Source organism: Eleutherodactylus coqui, chromosome 8, assembly GCF_035609145.1.
Source record: "Eleutherodactylus coqui strain aEleCoq1 chromosome 8, aEleCoq1.hap1, whole genome shotgun sequence".
In the NCBI taxonomy this organism is placed as follows: domain Eukaryota; kingdom Metazoa; phylum Chordata; class Amphibia; order Anura; family Eleutherodactylidae; genus Eleutherodactylus; species Eleutherodactylus coqui.
The window spans coordinates 67,874,238-67,893,810 of NC_089844.1; the positions used below are offsets into that span (position 1 = coordinate 67,874,238).

The 19,573-nt window shown below is 45.1% G+C and overlaps 1 protein-coding gene across 2 annotated transcripts in view; it reads left to right on the forward strand.

The window, feature by feature from the left end:
- The window catches only part of ZNF385B (zinc finger protein 385B), a 621,952-nt gene that overhangs the window by 493,888 nt on the left and 108,491 nt on the right, over positions 1 to 19,573 (forward strand). For both annotated transcript variants that reach the window (XM_066575763.1, XM_066575764.1), the window contains one exon: positions 8,732 to 8,842. In XM_066575763.1, the coding sequence (XP_066431860.1) occupies positions 8,732 to 8,842 (111 nt within the window). The remainder of the gene's footprint in view (positions 1 to 8,731; positions 8,843 to 19,573) is intronic.

Genomic DNA, 19,573 nt, shown 5'->3' on the forward strand with positions numbered 1-19,573 from the left:
GGTAAGAATACAAGGAGAGAACAACAGAAAGCATACCATTGTAGGCACTTACTATAGGCCACCTGGACAAGCAGAAGATATGGATGAACTCTTTCTACATCAGATGGCCAAGCTCTTAAAAAAGCATGACATAGTAATCATGGGGGATTTTACCTATCCAGACATATGTTGGGAATCTCTCTCAGGTAAAAGTAAGGAATCCAACAAATTCTTATCCGCTCTTGCTGACAACTTTATCTTACAAAAGGTAAAAGAGAAAACAAGGAGATCTGCTATCTTGGACCTAATTCTTACCAACAGCGAGGGAATGGTTGAGGAAGTAAGGGTGGCTGGGACCTTAGAAGGCAGTGATCATGCTATCCTTGAATTTTGGATAAAAAGGGGAGGAAGACCTGAGAAAGCTCAGCCTTCAAGGTTGGATTTCAGAAAGGCAGATTTTAATGAACTCAGAAAGAGGGTAGGAAGAATCCAATGGCTGGATGTTCTGAAGGACAGAAATGTCCAAGAAGGTTGGGAAATATTGTGAAATGAAATTCTCAAAGTGCAATTGTTAACAATCTCTAAAAGAAGGAAGAATAGGAAGCATTTAAAGAAACCAGAATAGATGAACAGAGAACTTGCACACGTGTTAAAAAGAAGAAAAATATGTTTATCAAATGGAAAGAGGGGGGAATATCTAAAGAAGAATATAATGGGGTCTGCAGAAACTGTAGGGCAAGTGTCAGAAAAGCTAAAGCTAATAATGAATTGAGGCATTCAACAGAGGCCTCTGGGAATGCTTAGCTTGCAAAAAAGAAGAAGTCTGAGAGGAGACTTAATAGCTGTCTACAAATATCTGAAGGGCTGTCACAGTGCAGAGGGATCAGCCCTATTCGCATTTGCATAAGGAAAGACTAGAAGCAATGGGATGAAACTGAAAGGGAGGAGACACAAGTTAGATATTAGACTGTGAGGGTGATCGATGAGTGGAACAGGTTACCACAGGAGGTGGTGAGTTCTCCTTCAATGAAAGTGTTCAAACAAAGGCTGGACAAATTATGGTCTGGAATAATTTAGTGATCCTGCACTGAGCAGGGGGTCGGACCAGATGACCCTGGAGGTCTCTTCCAACTCTACCAGTCTATGAGTCTATAAAAGATTAGGGCCACAACAGGTATGTTTCTGAACACAGGGCAAACAGGGGTATCCATTTTCATGTGCACTATAGAAAACAACTGTCTTTAAAAAGAACATATTTGCAAAAATAGGAAATTTTATTTTTTCTTCTCTAAATTGTATTAACTCCTGAAAAGAAACTGTTGGGTCAAAATACTCATGACTCCCCTCAGTGAATACATCAAAATGGTGTTTATTTTTAAATGGGGTCATTTGTGGGGATATCTATTATTCTGACACCTATGAGCCTTTGCAATCCTGGCTTGGTGCAGGAAAACAGAGTGTTCCTCAAAATGTTAATAATCAATGTTAAATTTGTACGTCTCCTAAATGGTTAAAAAAAAAAAACTAAGACTTTTCAAATGTGCATCCAGAATAAAGTAAACAGATGCAAATATATACCTCATCGAAAATTTGTACAGTATGTTTGCACATATTTGAGATATTGCAGTTCAAAATGTGAAAAAAAAAAAAATTCAAAAGTTTTCCAATTTCGGCACTTTTAATAAATATACATAAATTCTATCTGTCTATTTTTATCACCTAAATGAAGTACAATATGTGGTGAAAAAACAATGTCAGAATCACTTGGATATGCAAAACCTTAATGAGTTAATCTATGCTAAAATGACACATGTCAGATTTCCAACATTTGTTTTGGCCAATAAGGCGCAAACAGGCTTGGTCACTAAGGGGTTAATGTATTCAGATGTTTTAAAAATATTTACGAAATCTGTACGTTTTGTCAAGGTTGCACCTTGATTTTTATTATATCCACAAAGTACAAACAACAGGACACAACTATATGTCATCTGTATGGCATTTTTGATGGATCTTTGCTTTCTGCCAAAAAGATTGCTTTACGGTCTTGCGACCTCACACTGTCACTGAATTAATGGTTTCACGATCCAACTCACAAGTTGCCCTGACCTGTAGGTCACAAAAATGCACTGAAGCTGGATATACCACTAAGTATAAATAAGAGTGTATGCAGTCATTGAATGCATGCACTCTTATTTATATTTAGTGGTTGAAAACTTGTCTTGATTTGTCCAATTGAGATGCTCTTCACATTAGCGCTAGTCTCCATTCCATCAGGTTTCTGCTGCTTTTTCGTCAGCAAGGTTAGCATCTGCAGTATCTTGCTTGTATTAAAAAAAAACGAGAAACCCAACAGAAATTTGATTCATTAGAAGTAAACGTGATCCATCAGGATTAACCCCTTGAGTGGCACGCCCAGAAATTTTCCGGGACGAGCTCCACTGCTCATAGCGACATAGCCCGGAAGATTTCCGGGCTATGTATCACTATGGGAGCTGCAGAGCACAATGCCACAAGCTGTGACAGTGTGCTCTGCCTGCACAGACCCACAGAGAACAAAGCAAGGGCTTTGAAAAACCAGCAGAAGATATTGCCGATATGCCGGCAATCTGCTGCTTTGTTTACAGGTTGCCATAGAGACCATCGGCTTGTCAGAAGCAAGCCGATGGTCTCTGTGGCAGGGAGAGCTTGGTGCTTGGCTGTGAGAGGACAGCTAGGTACCAGCTCTTACAGCAGAGATCAGAGAAAACCTCCGATCTCTGCTGTGTTAACCCTTTACATGCTGCAGTCTGTGACTGCAGCATGTAAAGGGCTGTCACTGCAGCATGTAAAGGGCTGTCACCATCGGACCCCCGGAATGTGATCAGGGGTCCTGATGGGTCCCTGTGGAAGTCCCCCTAAAGGGACAGAAAAAAATTTAAAAATTATAAAAAAAATTATAAAAACACTTGTCTCCCTTTACTTTGTAAAAAATCAAAAATACAATCACACATGTGGTATCCCTGCGTCGTAATGACCCAGAGAAGGAAGTTAATGCATTATTTAACCCCTTAATGACATGGCCCTTTTTTTTCTTTTTTCCCCATTTCTTTTTTTCCTCCCACCTGTTTAAAAAATCACAACTTGTCCCGCAAAAAACAAGCCCTCATATGGCCATGTCTATGGAAAAATGAAAAAGTTATGGCTCTTGAGACGCAACTGCAAAATTTGTTGAAATTCAATGATTAGACCATTTTAAAAAACCTGCCCTGGTGGGCACGACAGGGTGGTAGGAAACCCGCCACTCAAGGGGTTAAAGGAGGTCTGTAGGATCTATGTCACTTAATTTCAAAACTGATCCACCAAACCTGTCGTGACTTTATTAATGATGGAAGCCGTGGCTCAAATGTGAACAAAGCCTGACTTTGTGAATGTGGTTGTCATATCTAGTTTGACAAGTCAGAATTGACCAGAGGTGACAAGTTCTACATCTGAACACAGAGTCAAACTGGTGGGCAAGAAATCCAAGACTTTCCAGATTAAGAAAACTGTAGAAAAATGCAACCTAGTTTACTAGAACTACCCAAACCAGACTGGCCACTCAAGCCTTCCCCCTCCACCAAAAAGAGTGAACCACTGCGGGAGAGAAGCCGAGAACCTGTCTGAGGTGCACGGGTGACACCTAACACTAAAGACTTTGGGGGATATACTACAAAGCTAACTCTAACTGAACTATTGAACACAAGACCACTGAGTACTGAGTCACAGAGCACACTGGCACAGTTTGACGACCAGTACATTGGATGTATAACAGGCAACCCTTGCACCAAGGTATCAGTTTATACATATATAATAGGCTCTAATAGGCTGAATCGGTTGTCTTTCAGCCCAGTCAGCTTATCGGTTTCTATGTCAGGACATATATATATATATATAGAAACCGATAAGCTGACTGGGCTGAAAGACTACCCATTCAGCCTATTAGAGCTCGCACCAGAGGTAGGTATTATTCCCTCAGTGTCCATTGTAGAATAACACTACGCATGCACGTCCTGGAGCGTCACATGGCCCAGGGTTGTTGTAGTGACGTCACCCTGGACCCGTAATAGAAACCCACAAGCCACGGTGTAGTCAGTACAGTGACAGTGATTAGGGGGAAGCAAATTGTAAATACAGGTCCTAAGGCCTCCCTCACACAGGCGTTTACAGAAATGCAGTGTATTTCAACGCTGCGTCTACTGCAGTTTCAGACGGTTTCAGCAGCACTGGCATTCGCTATGCCGGCGTTTGGGCTGCATTTTCAGCACAGCTGAAACATAGCCAAGGAAGCTGAAAAGAGAAAAGCAATACTCACCTAGAAGGCGTCATCCGGGTCCTTCCCGCTGGTCTCCAGCACTGCTCCAGGCTTCCCCTGCACTGACAGGTCATCTATTGCTGGTAGTGAAGTTTGGTTCTTCGTCCAACATGTTGCAGCCGTTCTGAGGCCTGCACCTTGCTTGCAAGCCAGACCAGGTTTTGGGTGTGCCCTTGCTGGAGCTGAGGGGTGTGGTAGTTGCAGCTCAGCTCCTATTTAAACTGTGCTAGCATTGACCCCTGTGCTGGTCAATGCTTCAGTTGCCGCTGGACAGCGACGGAGGAACACATCCTGGCTGGAGCGCCTCCATGCGAGCTAAGTTCTCTTCTGTTTTGTTTGGTTTTCTGTTTTCCTTTCTTTTGTGCTAGGGCTCCCTGATAGGGACGTGTCAGTGGCCCAGGCACGCGTGCGGGCTCGCACTTGTCAGAGCGGTCGGTCCACCGAGTAGGCAGGGCCCCCTCCCGGGTTAGGGTACGATAGGGAGAGAATTCCCCTTAGTTTTTGTTTCCTTTTGCACAGTTGTGCCTTTTGTTTATGTTTTTGAGGTTGCACGTTTGGAGGACGCAACACAACACCTTCCGTTCTGCTATTCAGACATGGAGTAGTCCACCTGAGTGTCAGCCATATTTAAATGTTAATGTGGTACCTTTCTGAATTCTGATAATGGCTTAACTCTATTTCACTCCCATATTTGGGAAACATTCGTCATCGGCTCAGAAGAGAATATTCTACTTTAAAGCCCAAGAGACTTCCAGAGAGGACATTTTGTGTTGCTTTGTCCTTGTGGTATAGCTAGGGACTTTTGCCATGATTTGCACTTTCTCCGATCATCTGTCAGCAGAACATTCTCAACTGAAGACATTGGTGCAAGTTCTTCCCTTCTCAGCTGAAACTTGCTACTTCATACAGACATAACCATGAGAAGTAGTTTAGGTAATTGAAGCAAAATGTCACCTTGTGTTGTGATATTGTTTCTGTTTTCTTGTGACGCTTTTCTCTGAACGTTTCATTGTGGCCATCAGGCTAAAATTGTAGCGTCACCGGTAGTAGTTCACTACTATGCAGAATTGCAATTATTGGCTTTACTACTTGGATTTGATTAATATTTATATTTTGTATGTATTTGGTATTTTTAACGATTGTCTAATCTTTAATTATTCAAATATAAATGGAGCAGAACTTTATTCTAACTGCCAAATTTGGAATTGGGAAGGACTTTTTTCCCATAAATGAGGAAAGTTGGCTTTTATCTCATCAAGGTTTTTTGCCTTCTTCTGGATCAACATCGCATAAAAGGTTGAACTGGATGGACGCAAGTCTTTTTTCAGCCGTACTTACTATCTTACTATGAGTTTGTCAGTTATAGCAGAGTTGAGTTAATCATTTGGCAGCACAGATATAGAGTTGAGCTAATTCATTGTGTTGTCATGATATGTTTTCAGTATTGGTCTGCAGATACTCTTACTACATTATCATAGCTCACTAAATCCTAGTGGTTTATATGGCTAATATGTCTCTGCGACATACCGTATATGCAATGTGTGCAGCTACTCTGTGGCCCAATAGATGAGGGGACCCACTCTCACCTTAAAACAGCTTCCTCCTATCTGTTAGATTGTATCTAGGAATTCAATGGTTCAAAATTAAAGGAGTTGTGCCCTCCAGTGATCCCGAGAACAGAGCTCTGGCACATTTTCAAGCGAGGGCATCGGTGACTGCACGAGCGCACTGTAGCTCCATTTATTCTAATGGGACCGCCTACGATAGCTGAATTCATAGGAGATACCATTCAACCATAATATAACCCCTTTAATAGTGAAATGTTAGAGAGACATAAGAGGGGGCTATATGATGATCCATTGCAGAGCAAGAGGCCCAAATATTGTTCTTCCACAATGGCCTTCTTCAGTCTGTGTATGCATCTGGCTATGTATGTATGTCACTGAACACCAAGTGATGAGTACATTTTGCTATGGTATTATGTTTTTGAGACTTTCTAACATATCCTATAAACTACACATTTTATTTCTTGAGTAGTGGTGTCTCCTACTGTGCTAAAGGCAAATGATATTGTTCGTATTCTATATAGAATAAGTTGTATTAATATCATATGGGCCACATGGCTTACATCAAATTACCTTTGTTAAGGCTATGTTCACATCTGCGTCGGAGATTCAGCACAGATTCAGCACAAAATGATGGACAAAATAGCTTAGTAAATTGCACTATTTTGTTTGACAAAATGCTGGAGCACATGATGGAAATCCCACATACTCTATTATAGTAATGGGGTCCATCAGGCACTATTTGTGCCCATCTAGCAATTCAGTTTTTTTCTTGTTTGGCTCCTATAACAGAGCCAGACATGGAAAACCGTAGCACTAGTTGAATCTAGTCTACGAAATATAATAAGTATTGTGAACTATAGCTGCATAACCAAAGTAAAAAGCATTGTTTTTTAAGATATGACTGGGTGGGTGTACACTCAACTGTATGCTGAATAGGATAGAGATGGACAAGTGCTGTTTTATTTATATGTACTTTGTATGGGATATATCCTGCTTACTTTTGGTTTGTGGCTAGAAAATGAAATGTAGAACAACTCTCTTGCTGAGTCTTGGTAAAATCATGGGATTACCATGACTATGCTACAGCTTAAAGTGTACTTCAGTTTTCAAAAAATGTTCAAAAGCAGGTGGGGCCTTCATGGTCACTGACTTGCTGTAGTAACAGATGATGTGCGGTGCCACTTCTTTTCTTGGTCACCAGGCTTTATTCCCATATACTTGCTATAGGCCCACTTTTCCAGGGATGTTATTTTCCTCCGCTGTGAACTGTCCGCAGACACAGAAGGAATTGTCTGAGTTGTTCAGACATCCGTGCCGCTCAGCCATCTTGTTATTAAATGTCTAACCAATGACCTGTAAAAACACAGCTCATTAATTACAACTTACTGGTGGATGAACCACAGTGTTTCAGCCATGTGGAAACACCCTATATGTTACATAAACCTACCCTTATAGTGTTCAGTCAGCATGCGGCGTGTAACAGTGATTGAGAAAAAGTTGCGCAATCACTTTTGTTATTCTTTTTATTCAGCAAGGGTAATGGCGAGCCAACTGGGTTAATTGTAGAGGCAGATTTCTAAAAAAATAAAGTACAACGGCAATTGGATTACATTCTTACCCATTACTGGAAAACCTTACGTGGCAGAAAAAAATGATGATATATTTGAATTCAGCACACTAAATTTACTATGAGCCACATATATATTTATCTGTTACAAAAATTGTGTTGCACAGTGTTATCGTAGCCTGTAAACGTGCACATCATGCACTTTTCAGCCGAATATTGATTTTATGGTGTGCACAGCTGGGCGTGTGTTTAATCACATGCTGGGCTCTGCAAAGAGCCCCTGGAGGCCCTTTTACATGCAAATAAAGTCTTAATGGACATTAGTGTTTTGAAATATCGTCTTTGTGTATAAACGGGCCTTTACTTATATGATCTAGCACACATTATGACAGTTTTCTGGTGCTCAAGCTGTGCTATATCTATCAAGATGTGTGGTGATGGTTACACCAGATGGACACACATCCAACTCACAGATAACTTCACACCTTATAAGAGCTTGAGCGGGTTTAAAGACGGGCAACTGAGTTAATAAATGAAATGGGCGGACTACAGTACCCAGAGAGGTTGACAAAATTGGAATTATTTAGTTTAGAAAAAAAGACAACTGAGGGGCGACTTAAAAACTATGTATAACTATATTAGGGGACAATGCAGATCTCTCCTATCATCTATTATACCCAGGACTGTGACTGTAACAAAGGGGCACCCTCTACATCTAGAGGAAACAAAGTTTCTACACCGACATGAAAGGAGGTTCTTTACTGTAGGAGCAGTGAAACTATGGAACTATCTGCCTGAGGACGTGGTGATGGTGAACTCACTAAAAGATTACAAGAGGGGCCTGGACGCCTTTCTTGAGTAATACAATATTATATGTTATAGTCACTGATTACTCCAGAAGGGTCAGCGATCGAGGGATTATTCTGATTGCCAGATTAAAGCCGGCAAGGAATTGTGCTAAAATGAGAAAAATTGGCTTCTACCTCATTAGAGATTATTGTCTTCCTCTGGATCAACATTAGGGGGTAATAGGTTGAACTAGATGGACACAAGTTCTTTTTTTCATCCTTAAGCACTATGTTACTTGTGTTGCAGCCAACAAAGTATACGTTATATTCTCATTAGACAACACCTTGTCCACCTATTTACCTAGCATCAACTGAGTGGGTGTTACCTCAATGTAAAGACAAACATAATATATGAAAATTTCCCATCCAATTTTTAGTAAAACCTGGCTGTGTGTACAATGCAAGACAATGCTTTTATTTCTATTATCTTTCTTTTTAGATGGATCCTGTGCAAAAAGCAGTGATAAACCATACGTTTGGTGTTTCCATTCCACCAAAGAAAAAACAAGTCATTTCTTGCAATGTCTGCCAGCTTCGTTTTAATTCTGATGTAAGTATATATGACATTCTAATGGATGTAGAGTAGGCTATAGATTCTTATAAATAACTACTGCAACATTTCCATAAGTACCAATCAGAGCTTTGATTTACTATGCATAGAGCTGCCGTGACTTCACAAAAATATTATCTTACTGAATTATATCTTCACTATATCTATATAAGTTGGCCTCCTATTGTAGTGTATGAGGCCACTACTATACCACCATATGGTGGCATGCTCCTTTGGATGTCCTAAATATGGATATAATCTCACATATATGGATGCAATCTCCCCAAGGAAGAGCATCTCTGTACATATGACACCCACCAGAGCCTATGTGACAGCACACGGGGAAGTATGGCACCAGACAATCACTCATCCTCCGTATACTGCTCTACAGGCTCTGTGCATTTGGCTCTGCCATGTGCATAGGGCCTTATATTTAATCATATAACTTGACAATGCATTAAAACTTATTAGACACTACTGTCCTTGCCTTTTGTGAAGTACTAGAAAGTATAATGTTAGAGGCAAAAATTGATGACAACCAATATCAGTCTGCTTTGTGACACTTAAAGGGATTATCAAACTACCTCTCCTACGTAGGAGGGAATTGGAACAAAAAGTTGATAATGTATCTGCTGTACCAATTCATTCCCCGTACTCCAAAGGAAATTTAGGGAGGGTATGTAAAACATTCAGATGATTAAGGTTTAATCAGTGGGGATCTAAATTTTAGATCCTTGACGCTCAACAAAATGTCCATTGTATAAACGGCAAATGTTCTCTATGATTGTAATATTTGATAGTAAAGTTTGTAGTCTATTCTATTCTGGGTCTGTGTAAACAATGAAAGCACCCCTCATGCTACTGTTTTCTGGACTTCTAGTGGTCAATTTGTATCAATCCACTTGATGACCCATCGATATCTTATTCCAGGAAAACCTCTTTAATACTGGAGCACCATGAGCATAGTGTGCCAGTATTACACCCCCTCCCCATGTAAGGAGTGCTGCATTTATCAACAAGGTACATGCTGTGCTGGTAAATGTGGAACAAGCCAAGAACAATATTAGGTCAAGCAAGAAGTTCCTTTCCCGATGCTTTTCTTAAAAAGAATGCAGTGGACATTATTAGTAAATGAGTCCCAGTCTGAAGAACCACCAAGCCAACTCTGATGTGAATATCTTGATAAATCTGCCCCACTTATTGTTACTTTACAGAATCACACATATATATATATATATATATATATATATATATATATATATATATATATATATATATATATATATATATATATATATATGTTGTAGCAGGGCAGCTACTGAAGTGGCCACTAGGGGCCTAAACGTAAATATATCAGGGGGTCTGCACAACAGAGAAGATGTTTCTTTGCTTTGAATCTGGCCAATTAGGTTAATTATGCTTCACTTGAGACTGCTTTTGAAGAGAAAAGTGACCTTCTGAGACCTGACTCCAGACTAGGAAAAAGAGACACTAGTCTATTGGAGCCAGACATCGGAAAGGTGGTACCACACTTGTCTAGGTTTCTGAGGGGACAGCTGGTAGACCTACATCTGCAGGAAGACGGAGAACCAAGTGAGTGACTAATCCCCCAATAGTCATAATGTATATACTGTGAGACACTGAAGGGATTAATTCTGGACGGTCACTATATTTCACCTGGATTCAGATATTACGCCCAGTAGGAGTGAAGGGATTTCGTGTCTCACTACGTGAGACAGGGGAAAACCAGGGAGTGAAATGCGATCTCCAGCAAAGGTAGTTGCTGGAGATGTTTTGGTAAAATATGTTTGGGGCCTGTTTTTTTGGAATGAATGGCAGGTTTGGCAGTGGGGCTGTCCATTCCACTTCCTCCACTCCAGGTCTTATTGTGTGGAGGCAAGCTCCTCAGGCGCAGAGGCTGGACGATTAGCGAGTCAATAAAGTCTGCAAAGCTGCAGACAGAAGGAGGCCCAGGAGCAGCTAAGTATGCTGGAGGCTGCTGGCCTCAAGGGACGCTTTATTCCTGACCAAGAGAAAACTGGACTTTTGCAAATATTTGGTGTTTGTGCGGCTGCAGCTAACAGTAATGTATAGTCAGGGAACTACTCTGTTTAGTGAGTGCTGGAGAAGCAGGATTTTTGTTTGTGCCTAAAGCTAAGGCTATGTTTTGTTGATTTTTGTACTTTTTAATAAATGCAGGAGGAACCAGCATGTCGACTATACCTGATGTCTTGGTCTCTGACTGCCGTTCACACTGCAACTCCGCAATCTACCTGAGCTGACTCTCCCACAATACATTATCCTACCATAAGTATTTGGACACCCCTATCAGTAGAATGGATCATGTCTTATTTACCTGCACATGTCCCAAACCATATTACATAAGATGAAGACCCTTGGACGTATTAGACATAGTTTGTTTTGCTTTGTTCCACTTAACATGACGTGTAGGAAGTTTACACGTGGTTTCATTGTGGGTTGTCACATTAGTGAACTATTTGTGCCATTTCTGCTAAAACCAAGGTTGCCAGATCAATTGAGTTATATGATCAAAAAGTGGAGGGGAAAGAGCCATACCACACGAAAAAATGGACGACCCAAGATATTAAAAGGGTTTTCTGGGCAAATGCTATTGATGTTGATGACCTATCTTTAGGATAAGGTCAGCAACAGTTGATTGACTTGGGTCCACTGCTCAGGACCCCGACTTATCAGCTGATTGGGCAACCGCTATCAGCACCACAACACACAGGGGTACGGAATGGAAGCAGTTAGCACCAACCCTTGTGTATTGGCCGGCACACGTAATTGCAATGAAAGGTACGCCTCCAATTGCCATCCTAGTGCCAGCCACTACACAGGGAACAAAGCTAACTGCTTCCACTCTGCACCCCTGTGTGTTGTGGTGCTAACTGTGGGCGCTTGATTAGTTTTCTCAGCGATGGAATCCAGCTCATCAACGACTGATGACCTATCGTGAGGACATGGGTTATCAATAGTATTTGCCTGGAAAACCCCTTTAACCAAAAAGGACAAATGACAGCTGGGAGGGATTGTTCGCAGAGCTCACCTATCCAGATGCACCCTAAGAATCTGTAAGGCAGTGTCAGCACCGTACAACAGGAAATGCATGCCATTGGATATATGGCTTATGTCCCTGCACACAAACCGTCCATCATAAAGCCATTATCATTCTTGCTCAGGGGTCTAAATACTTTTAGTAGGATAGTGTACGACTCTATAGACACAACTATTCTTTTACAGCTGTAGGTTACATGGCAATGGAAAATGGTGGTTCAGAATTTATGAAGGACGAACGATTGTACATATGATCCTTTGTTCTTCATCAAGTTTCTTCATTGCCGGCAGCACATCCCCTCTATATACAGGGAGACTTACTGCTGAAGAAGATGATTTTTCAGCTACACAAAAGATGCGATTAGCTTATGAACAGTCATTTGCTCATTTGTCGGCTGATCGGGTGCATCTTGAAACAAAGCAAACTAATTGGTCAAACGAAAGCTCCTTTGAGCATTCTTTCCCTATCACTGGGCCATGTAAAAGGCCCTTTAGGGCAGCTTCACATGGGCGACTCAAGCAACATATTTGCGCTATGAACAATCTTTTTTTCATGCACATATCGGTGCATTTTACTTTAGTTTTTGCACTTGCAGGCCAAGTTCATTTGCGTGCGGCAGATGAACATGTACTGATCTAAATGGCTATTTAGCCTAATGAGTTCCAGATGTGTCATTTTTGCTGCGGAATTGCACTATTTTTCACGAATCTGTGTTACGTCTGCGGAGTGCCAGAACACTGCGTCTCAGCGTGGACTCAGGGAGGCATCCTAGTAAAGCCGCAACAACACTCACAGTATATGCTAGGACAGATTACACCACTCCAGGCAAAGAAAGAAGGAGAAACCTATTCCTCACTAATCAGGGGAAATGGGGAACCCCTGCCTAAAAGCAGGCTTGGTGTCCTAATAAGAACGGCCCCACAGTCTTCACCTAGGTCCTGACTATCCCTGATTAGGTACAAAGCACAGGACACGCCACTGTTCACACACAGAACAGTACTGTACACACCTCACGTATAGCCACCTGCTCAGACACACAGAACACATTGCCGTTCACACCAAAAACACGCAACAGGAACCCAACTCAGAACTCTAATGCATACAGATATTAAACAATAGCTAGTGGAAGTCTCCTCACACCAAGGGGAAAGGGATTCAGACACCAAACTGATATAAAAGGAACAGTGTCAGGCATCACCCACCTGAACACACACAAGACATCAGACGTCTGGAGGCCATACCTGTAAAAGGGAAGGGGAGAGGGGATCTGCATAAGAGCAGACAAGGAATATAGGTGTCCAGACTGTCCTCAGGGAAGGTGAGAGAAACACTTCAGACTAAACATGCAGAACGATATATTTTACTGTATCTTTTATGCCCGCTAAGCATGTTCCTTTGTGCGGCAGACCAATACGCCCTGATTTAAATGGCTATATAGTCTAATATGTTCCTGATGTGTTCTTCTATGTAACCCCTTTTGTGCACTAAAGTAAAGCATGCTTCGTTTTGTTTTCGCACGTGCAAAAAAGAGAAAGGAGAACAAACCCATTGAAATTAATGTGTTCTTTTCTCTGCATATTGTGTGCACAAATTTTGCACCTGCAAATACATCTGTATGAAGAAGCCCTAAAAGGTGAATATTTATGAGCACATCTTATATTTACAATGATGCCCCCTACAAATTAACTAGATACCAGCAGTCAAGTGTAGCAGAGATCATAGATAAATCAATAGCCATTCCTAAAGACTTTTCTATAAGTACTTCTTAGCTTGAAACTGTGAACTCACACGTGACAGATTTGTCGCAGAAATTTCCGTGACTGTCCCATTCATCAGAATGAAGCTTAGGGCTCGTTCTCACGAGTGTAGGGGTTTTTACGTGCACCCGCCAACACCATAAAAATGCATGCACAGGTGCACAAATCTAACGTTTGTGCGCCCATTCAGATGGCATGGGCCCTAGCACATATACGCTGAGACCGCAATGCCTTTTCCTCCCCCTCCCTCCTCCTCACCAGCTCACCTTCTCTCTCCTTCCTTCCAGCTGTTTGCAATGGGAGTGGGCGGGACGGAGCAGAGCTAAGCACCCACCCCCTCCCCAGCCCTTGTCTGCAGCCAGCAATGTAAGGGGGCGGAGCGAGGCAGAGCTTAGCCCCATCCCCGTCCCGCCCCCTGCCGCTGCTGTCATTAGCTCCCATATAAGCCTATGCAGTAGCTAACGTATTTGGGGCACAAAGATAGTTCCAGGACTATCTTTGCTGCCCGGCGTAAAAGCGCCCGGCGCTATATTTGCCGGCCGGGCGCTTTTACGACGCTGGTATACGCTTGTGTGATCTGATGCATTGGAATCCAATATCGAAAACAGCGGCCGGTATACTCATGGGAATAAGCCCTTAGAGAGATCCATGTGCTTGCTGCCAAAGCAACCCCATTCAGATAAATGGAAGCTACCACAATTCTCCTTGCCTCCATCACAAGCAATGACTGTTCCCACCATGCAGGCAGTGGGAGCACTTTAAATGTTGTATATGGCCATTCCAGTGTACAATGTATCTCTGATATCCTGCAGCCTGACTATAGGAGCTTTAATAATTTACAGAAGCATTGGTACTAGAGATGAGCGAACGTACTCGTCCGAGCTTGATACTCGTTCGAGTATTAGCGTGTTCGAGATGCTCGTTACTCGTGACGAGTACCACGCGATGTTCGGGTTACTTTCACTTTCATCTCTGAGACGTTAGCACGCTTTTCTGGCCAATAGAAAGACAGGGAAGGCATTACAACTTCCCCCTGCGACGTTCAAGCCCTATACCACTCCCCTGCAGTGAGTGGCTGGCGAGATCAGGTGTCACCCGAGTATAAAAATCGGCCCCGCCCGCGGCTCGCCACAGATTTGTTCTGACATAGAGGAGGGAAAGTGCTGTCTTGGTGGAGCTGCTATCGGAAGAGTGTTAGGAGTATTTTAGGCTTCAAGAACCCCAATGGTCCTTCTTAGGGCTACATTTAACCATGTGCAGTACTGTGGAGGCTGCTTTTTGCAGTGTTGCACATTTTTTTTTTTTGGTATATCGGCCGTGCAGAGCATTGCGCCCGGCAGTAATTATTAATACTCCAGGGCCAGAAGTGGTGGTTAGGCAGGGACAGAAGACATATTGATTGAATATAGGCAGTGGGCCTTTGCAAAAACATTTGGGGAAAAAAATCTATTTGGGCTGCCTGTGACTGTCCTCAGTGTTCTGGGTCTCTGCTGGGTGTAGTAGTCCTCCAAATTCATACGCAGCCAGCTAAGTGTTACAGCAGGCTTGCGCAAAATTATTTCCTGGCGTTCCGTAAGCGAAGTCAGCCTCCAACCACAGGCCAATAAGCGGCACATTTAATTACAGCGTTCTATTTCTGCATTACTGGTAATACAGCATGCTGAGGGGTAGGGGTAGGCCTAGAGGACGTGGACGCGGCCGAGGTAGCGGAGGCCCAAGTCAGGGTGTGGGCACAGGCCGAGCTCCTGATCCATGTGTATCGCAGCCGACTGCTGCGGGGTTAGGAGAGAGGCACGTTTCTGGCGTCCCCACATTCATCGCACAATTAATGGGTCCACACGGTAGACCTTTATTAGAAAATGAGCAGTGTGAGCAGGTCCTGTCGTGGATGGCAGAAAGTGCATCCAGCAATCTATCGTCCACCCACAGTTCTACGCCGTCCACTGCTGCAACTCAGAATCCTCTGGCTGCTGCTCCTCCTTCCTCCCAGCCTCCTCACTCTATTACAATGACACATTCTGAGGAGCGGGCAGACTCCCAGGAACTGTTCTCGGGCCCCTGCTCAGATTGGGCAGCAGTGGTTCCTCTCCCAGCAGAGGAGTTTATCGTGACTGATGCCCAACCATTGGAAAGTTTCCGGGGTCCGGGGGATGAGGCTGGGGACTTCCGGCAACTGTCTCAAGACCTTTCAGTGGGTGAGGAGGATGATGACGATGAGACACAGTTGTCTATCAGTGAGGTAGTAGTAAGGGTAGTAAGTCCGAGGGAGGAGCGCACAGAGGATTCGGAGGAAGAGCAGCAGGACAATGAGGTGACTGACCCCACCTGGTTTGCTACGCTTACTGAGGACAGGTCTTCAGAGGGGGAGGCAAGGGCAGCAGCAGGTCAGGTTGCAAAAGGCAGTGCGGTGTCCAGGGGTAGAGGCAGGGCCAGACCGAATAATCCACCGACTGTTTCCCAAAGCGCCCCCTCGCACAATGCCACCCTGCAGAGGCCGAGGTGCTCAAAGGTCTGGCAGTTTTTCACTGAGAGTGCAGACGACCGACGAACAGTGGTGTGCAACCTTTGTCGCGCCAAGATCAGCCGGGGAGCCACCACCACCAGCCTCACCACCACCAGCATGCGCAGACATATGATGGCCAAGCACCCCACAAGGTGGGACGAAGGCCGTTCACCGCCTCCGGTTTGCACTGCTGCCTCTCCCCCTGTGCCCCAACCTGCCACAGAGATCCAACCCCCCTCTCAGGGAACAGGTACTACTGTCTCCTGGCCTGCACCCACACCCTCACCTCCGCTGTCCTCGGCCCCATCCACCAATGTCTGACAGCGCACCGTCCAGCCGTCGCTAGCGCAAGTGTTTGAGCGCAAACGCAAGTACGCCGCCACGCACCCGCACGCTCAAGCGTTAAACATGCACATTGCCAAATTTATCAGCCTAGAGATGCTGCCGTATAGGGTTGTGGAAACGGAGTCTTTCAAAAATATGATGGCGGCGGCGGCCCCGCGCTACTCAGTTCCCAGTCGCCACTACTTTTCCCCATGTGCTGTCCCAGCCCTGCACGACCACGTCTCCCGCAACATTGTACGCGCCCTCACCAACGCGGTTACTGCCAAGGTCCACTTAACAACGGACACGTGGACAAGCACAGGCGGGCAGGGCCACTATATCTCCCTGACGGCACATTGGGTGAATTTAGTGGAGGCTGGGACAGAGTCAGAGCCTGGGACCGCTCACGTCCTACCCACCCCCAGAATTGCGGGCCCCAGCTCGGTGCTGGTATCTGCGGTGATGTATGCTTCCTCAACTAAACCACCCTCCTCCTCCTCCAACGCAACCTCTGTCTCTCAATCAAGTTGTGTCAGCAGCAGCAGCACGTCGCCAGCAGTCGGTGTCGCGCGGCGTGGCAGCACAGCGGTGGGCAAGCGTCAGCAGGCCGTGCTGAAACTACTCAGCTTAGGAGAGAAGAGGCACACGGCCCACGAACTGCTGCAGGGTCTGACAGAGCAGACCGACCGCTGGCTTGCGCCGCTGAGCCTCCAACCGGGCATGGTCGTGTGTGACAACGGCCGTAACCTGGTGGCGGCTCTACAGCTCGGCAGCCTCACGCACGTGCCATGCCTGGCCCACGTCTTTAATTTGGTGGTTCAGCGCTTTCTGAAAAGCTACCCACGCTAGACAGCTAGACAGACCTGCTCGGAAAGGTGCGCCAGCTCTGCGCACATTTCCGCAAGTCCCACACGGACGCTGCCACCCTGCGCACCCTGCAACATCGGTTTAATCTGCTAGTGCACCGACTGCTGTGCGACGTGCCCACACAGTGGAACTCTATGCTCCACATGTTGGCCAGGCTCTATGAGCAGCGTAGAGCTATAGTGGAATACCAACTCCAACATGGGCGGCGCAGTGGGAGTCAGCCTCCTCAATTCTTTTCAGAAGAGTGGGCCTGGTTGGCAGACATCTGCCAGGTCCTTGGAAACTTTGAGGAGTCTACCCAGATGGTGAGCGGTGATGCTGCAATCATTAGCGTCACCATTCCTCTGCTATGCCTCTTGAGAAGTTCCCTGCAATGCATAAAGGCAGACGCTTTGCGCTCGGAAACAGAGCCGGGGGAAGACAGTATGTCGCTGGATAGTCAGAGCACCCTCCTGTCTATATCTCAGCGCGTTGAGGAGGAGGAGGAGGAGCATGAGGAGGATGAGGAGGAGGGGGAAGAGACAGCTTGGCCCACTGCTGAGGGTACACATGCTGCTTGCCTGTCATCCTTTCAGCGTGTATGGCCTGAGGAGGAGGAGGATGCTGAAAGTGATCTTCCTAGTGAGGACAGCCATATGTTGCGTACAGGTACCCTGGCACACATGGCTGACTTCATGTTAGGATGCCTTTCTTGTGACCCTCGCGTTACACGCATTCTGGCCACTACGGATTACTGGGTGTACACACTGCTCGACCCACGGTATAAGGAGAACCTTTCCACTCTCATACCCGAAGAGGAAAGGGGTTCGAGAGTGTTGCTATACCACAGGACCCTGGCGGACAAACTGATGGTAAAATTCCCATCCGACAGCGCTAGTGGCTGAAGGCGCAGTTCCGAGGGCCAGGTAGCAGGGGAGGCGCGGAGATCAGGCAGCATGTACCTCACAGGCAGGGGAACACTCTCTAAGGCCCTGGACAGCTTTATGGCTCCCCAGCAAGACTGTGTCACCGCTCCCCAGTCAAGGCTGAGTCGGCGGGAGCACTGTAAAAGGATGGTGAGGGAGTACGTAGCCGATCGCACGACCGTCCTCCGTGACGCCTCTGCCCCCTACAACTACTGGGTGTCGAAGCTGGACACGTGGCCTGAACTCGCGCTCTATGCCCTGGAGGTGCTTGCTTGTCCTGCGGCTAGCGTCTTGTCAGAGAGGGTGTTTAGTGCGGCTGGGGGAATCATCACAGATAAGCGTACCTGCCTGTCAACCAACAGTGCCGACAGGCTTACACTCATCAAGATGAACAAAGCCTGGATTTCCCCAGACTTCTCTTCTCCACCAGCGGACAGCAGCGATACCTAAGCAATACGTAGGCTGCACCCGCGGAAGGAAGCATCGTTCTCTATCCCCATCAAAAATGGGGACCTTTTTGCTTCATCAATCTGTGTATAATATTCCTCCTCCTCCTCCTCCTGAAACCTCACATAATCACGCCGAACGGGTAATTTTCTTAGGCCCAGAAGGCTCAGTCATATAATCTTTGTAAACAATTTTTATACGTTTCAATGCTCATTAAAGCGTTGAAACTTTCACCTGAACCAATTTTTATTTTAACTGGGCTGCCTCCAGGCCTAGTTACCAATTAAGCCACATTAACCAAAGCGATTAATGGATTTCACCTGCCCTCTTGGTTGGGCATGGGCAATTTTTCTGACGTACATTAGTACTGTTGGTACACCAATTTTTGGGGGCCCTCGCCTACAGTGTAATCAAATGAATTTTTAGCCCACCTGCATTACAGCTGACGTTACATCAGCTGTGTTGGGCACTGCAATGGGATATATTTATGTACCGCCGGTGGGTTCCAGGGAGCCACCCATGCCGTGGGTCCACAGGGAGTTGTAACTGCATTTGTCCACTTCTAAAGAACCCCAGTCTGACTGGGGCATGCAGTGTGGGCCGAAGCCCACCTGCATTAAGCACGACATTACCTCAGCTGTGATGGGCAATGCAATGGGATATATTTATGTACCGCCGGTGGGTTCCAGGGAGCCACCCATGCCGTGGGTCCACAGGGAGTTGTAACTGCATGTGTCCACTTCTAAAGAACCCCAGTCTGACTGGGGCATGCAGTGTGGGCCGAAGCCCACCTGCATTAAGCACGACATTACCTCAGCTGTGTTGGGCACTGCAATGGGATATATTTAT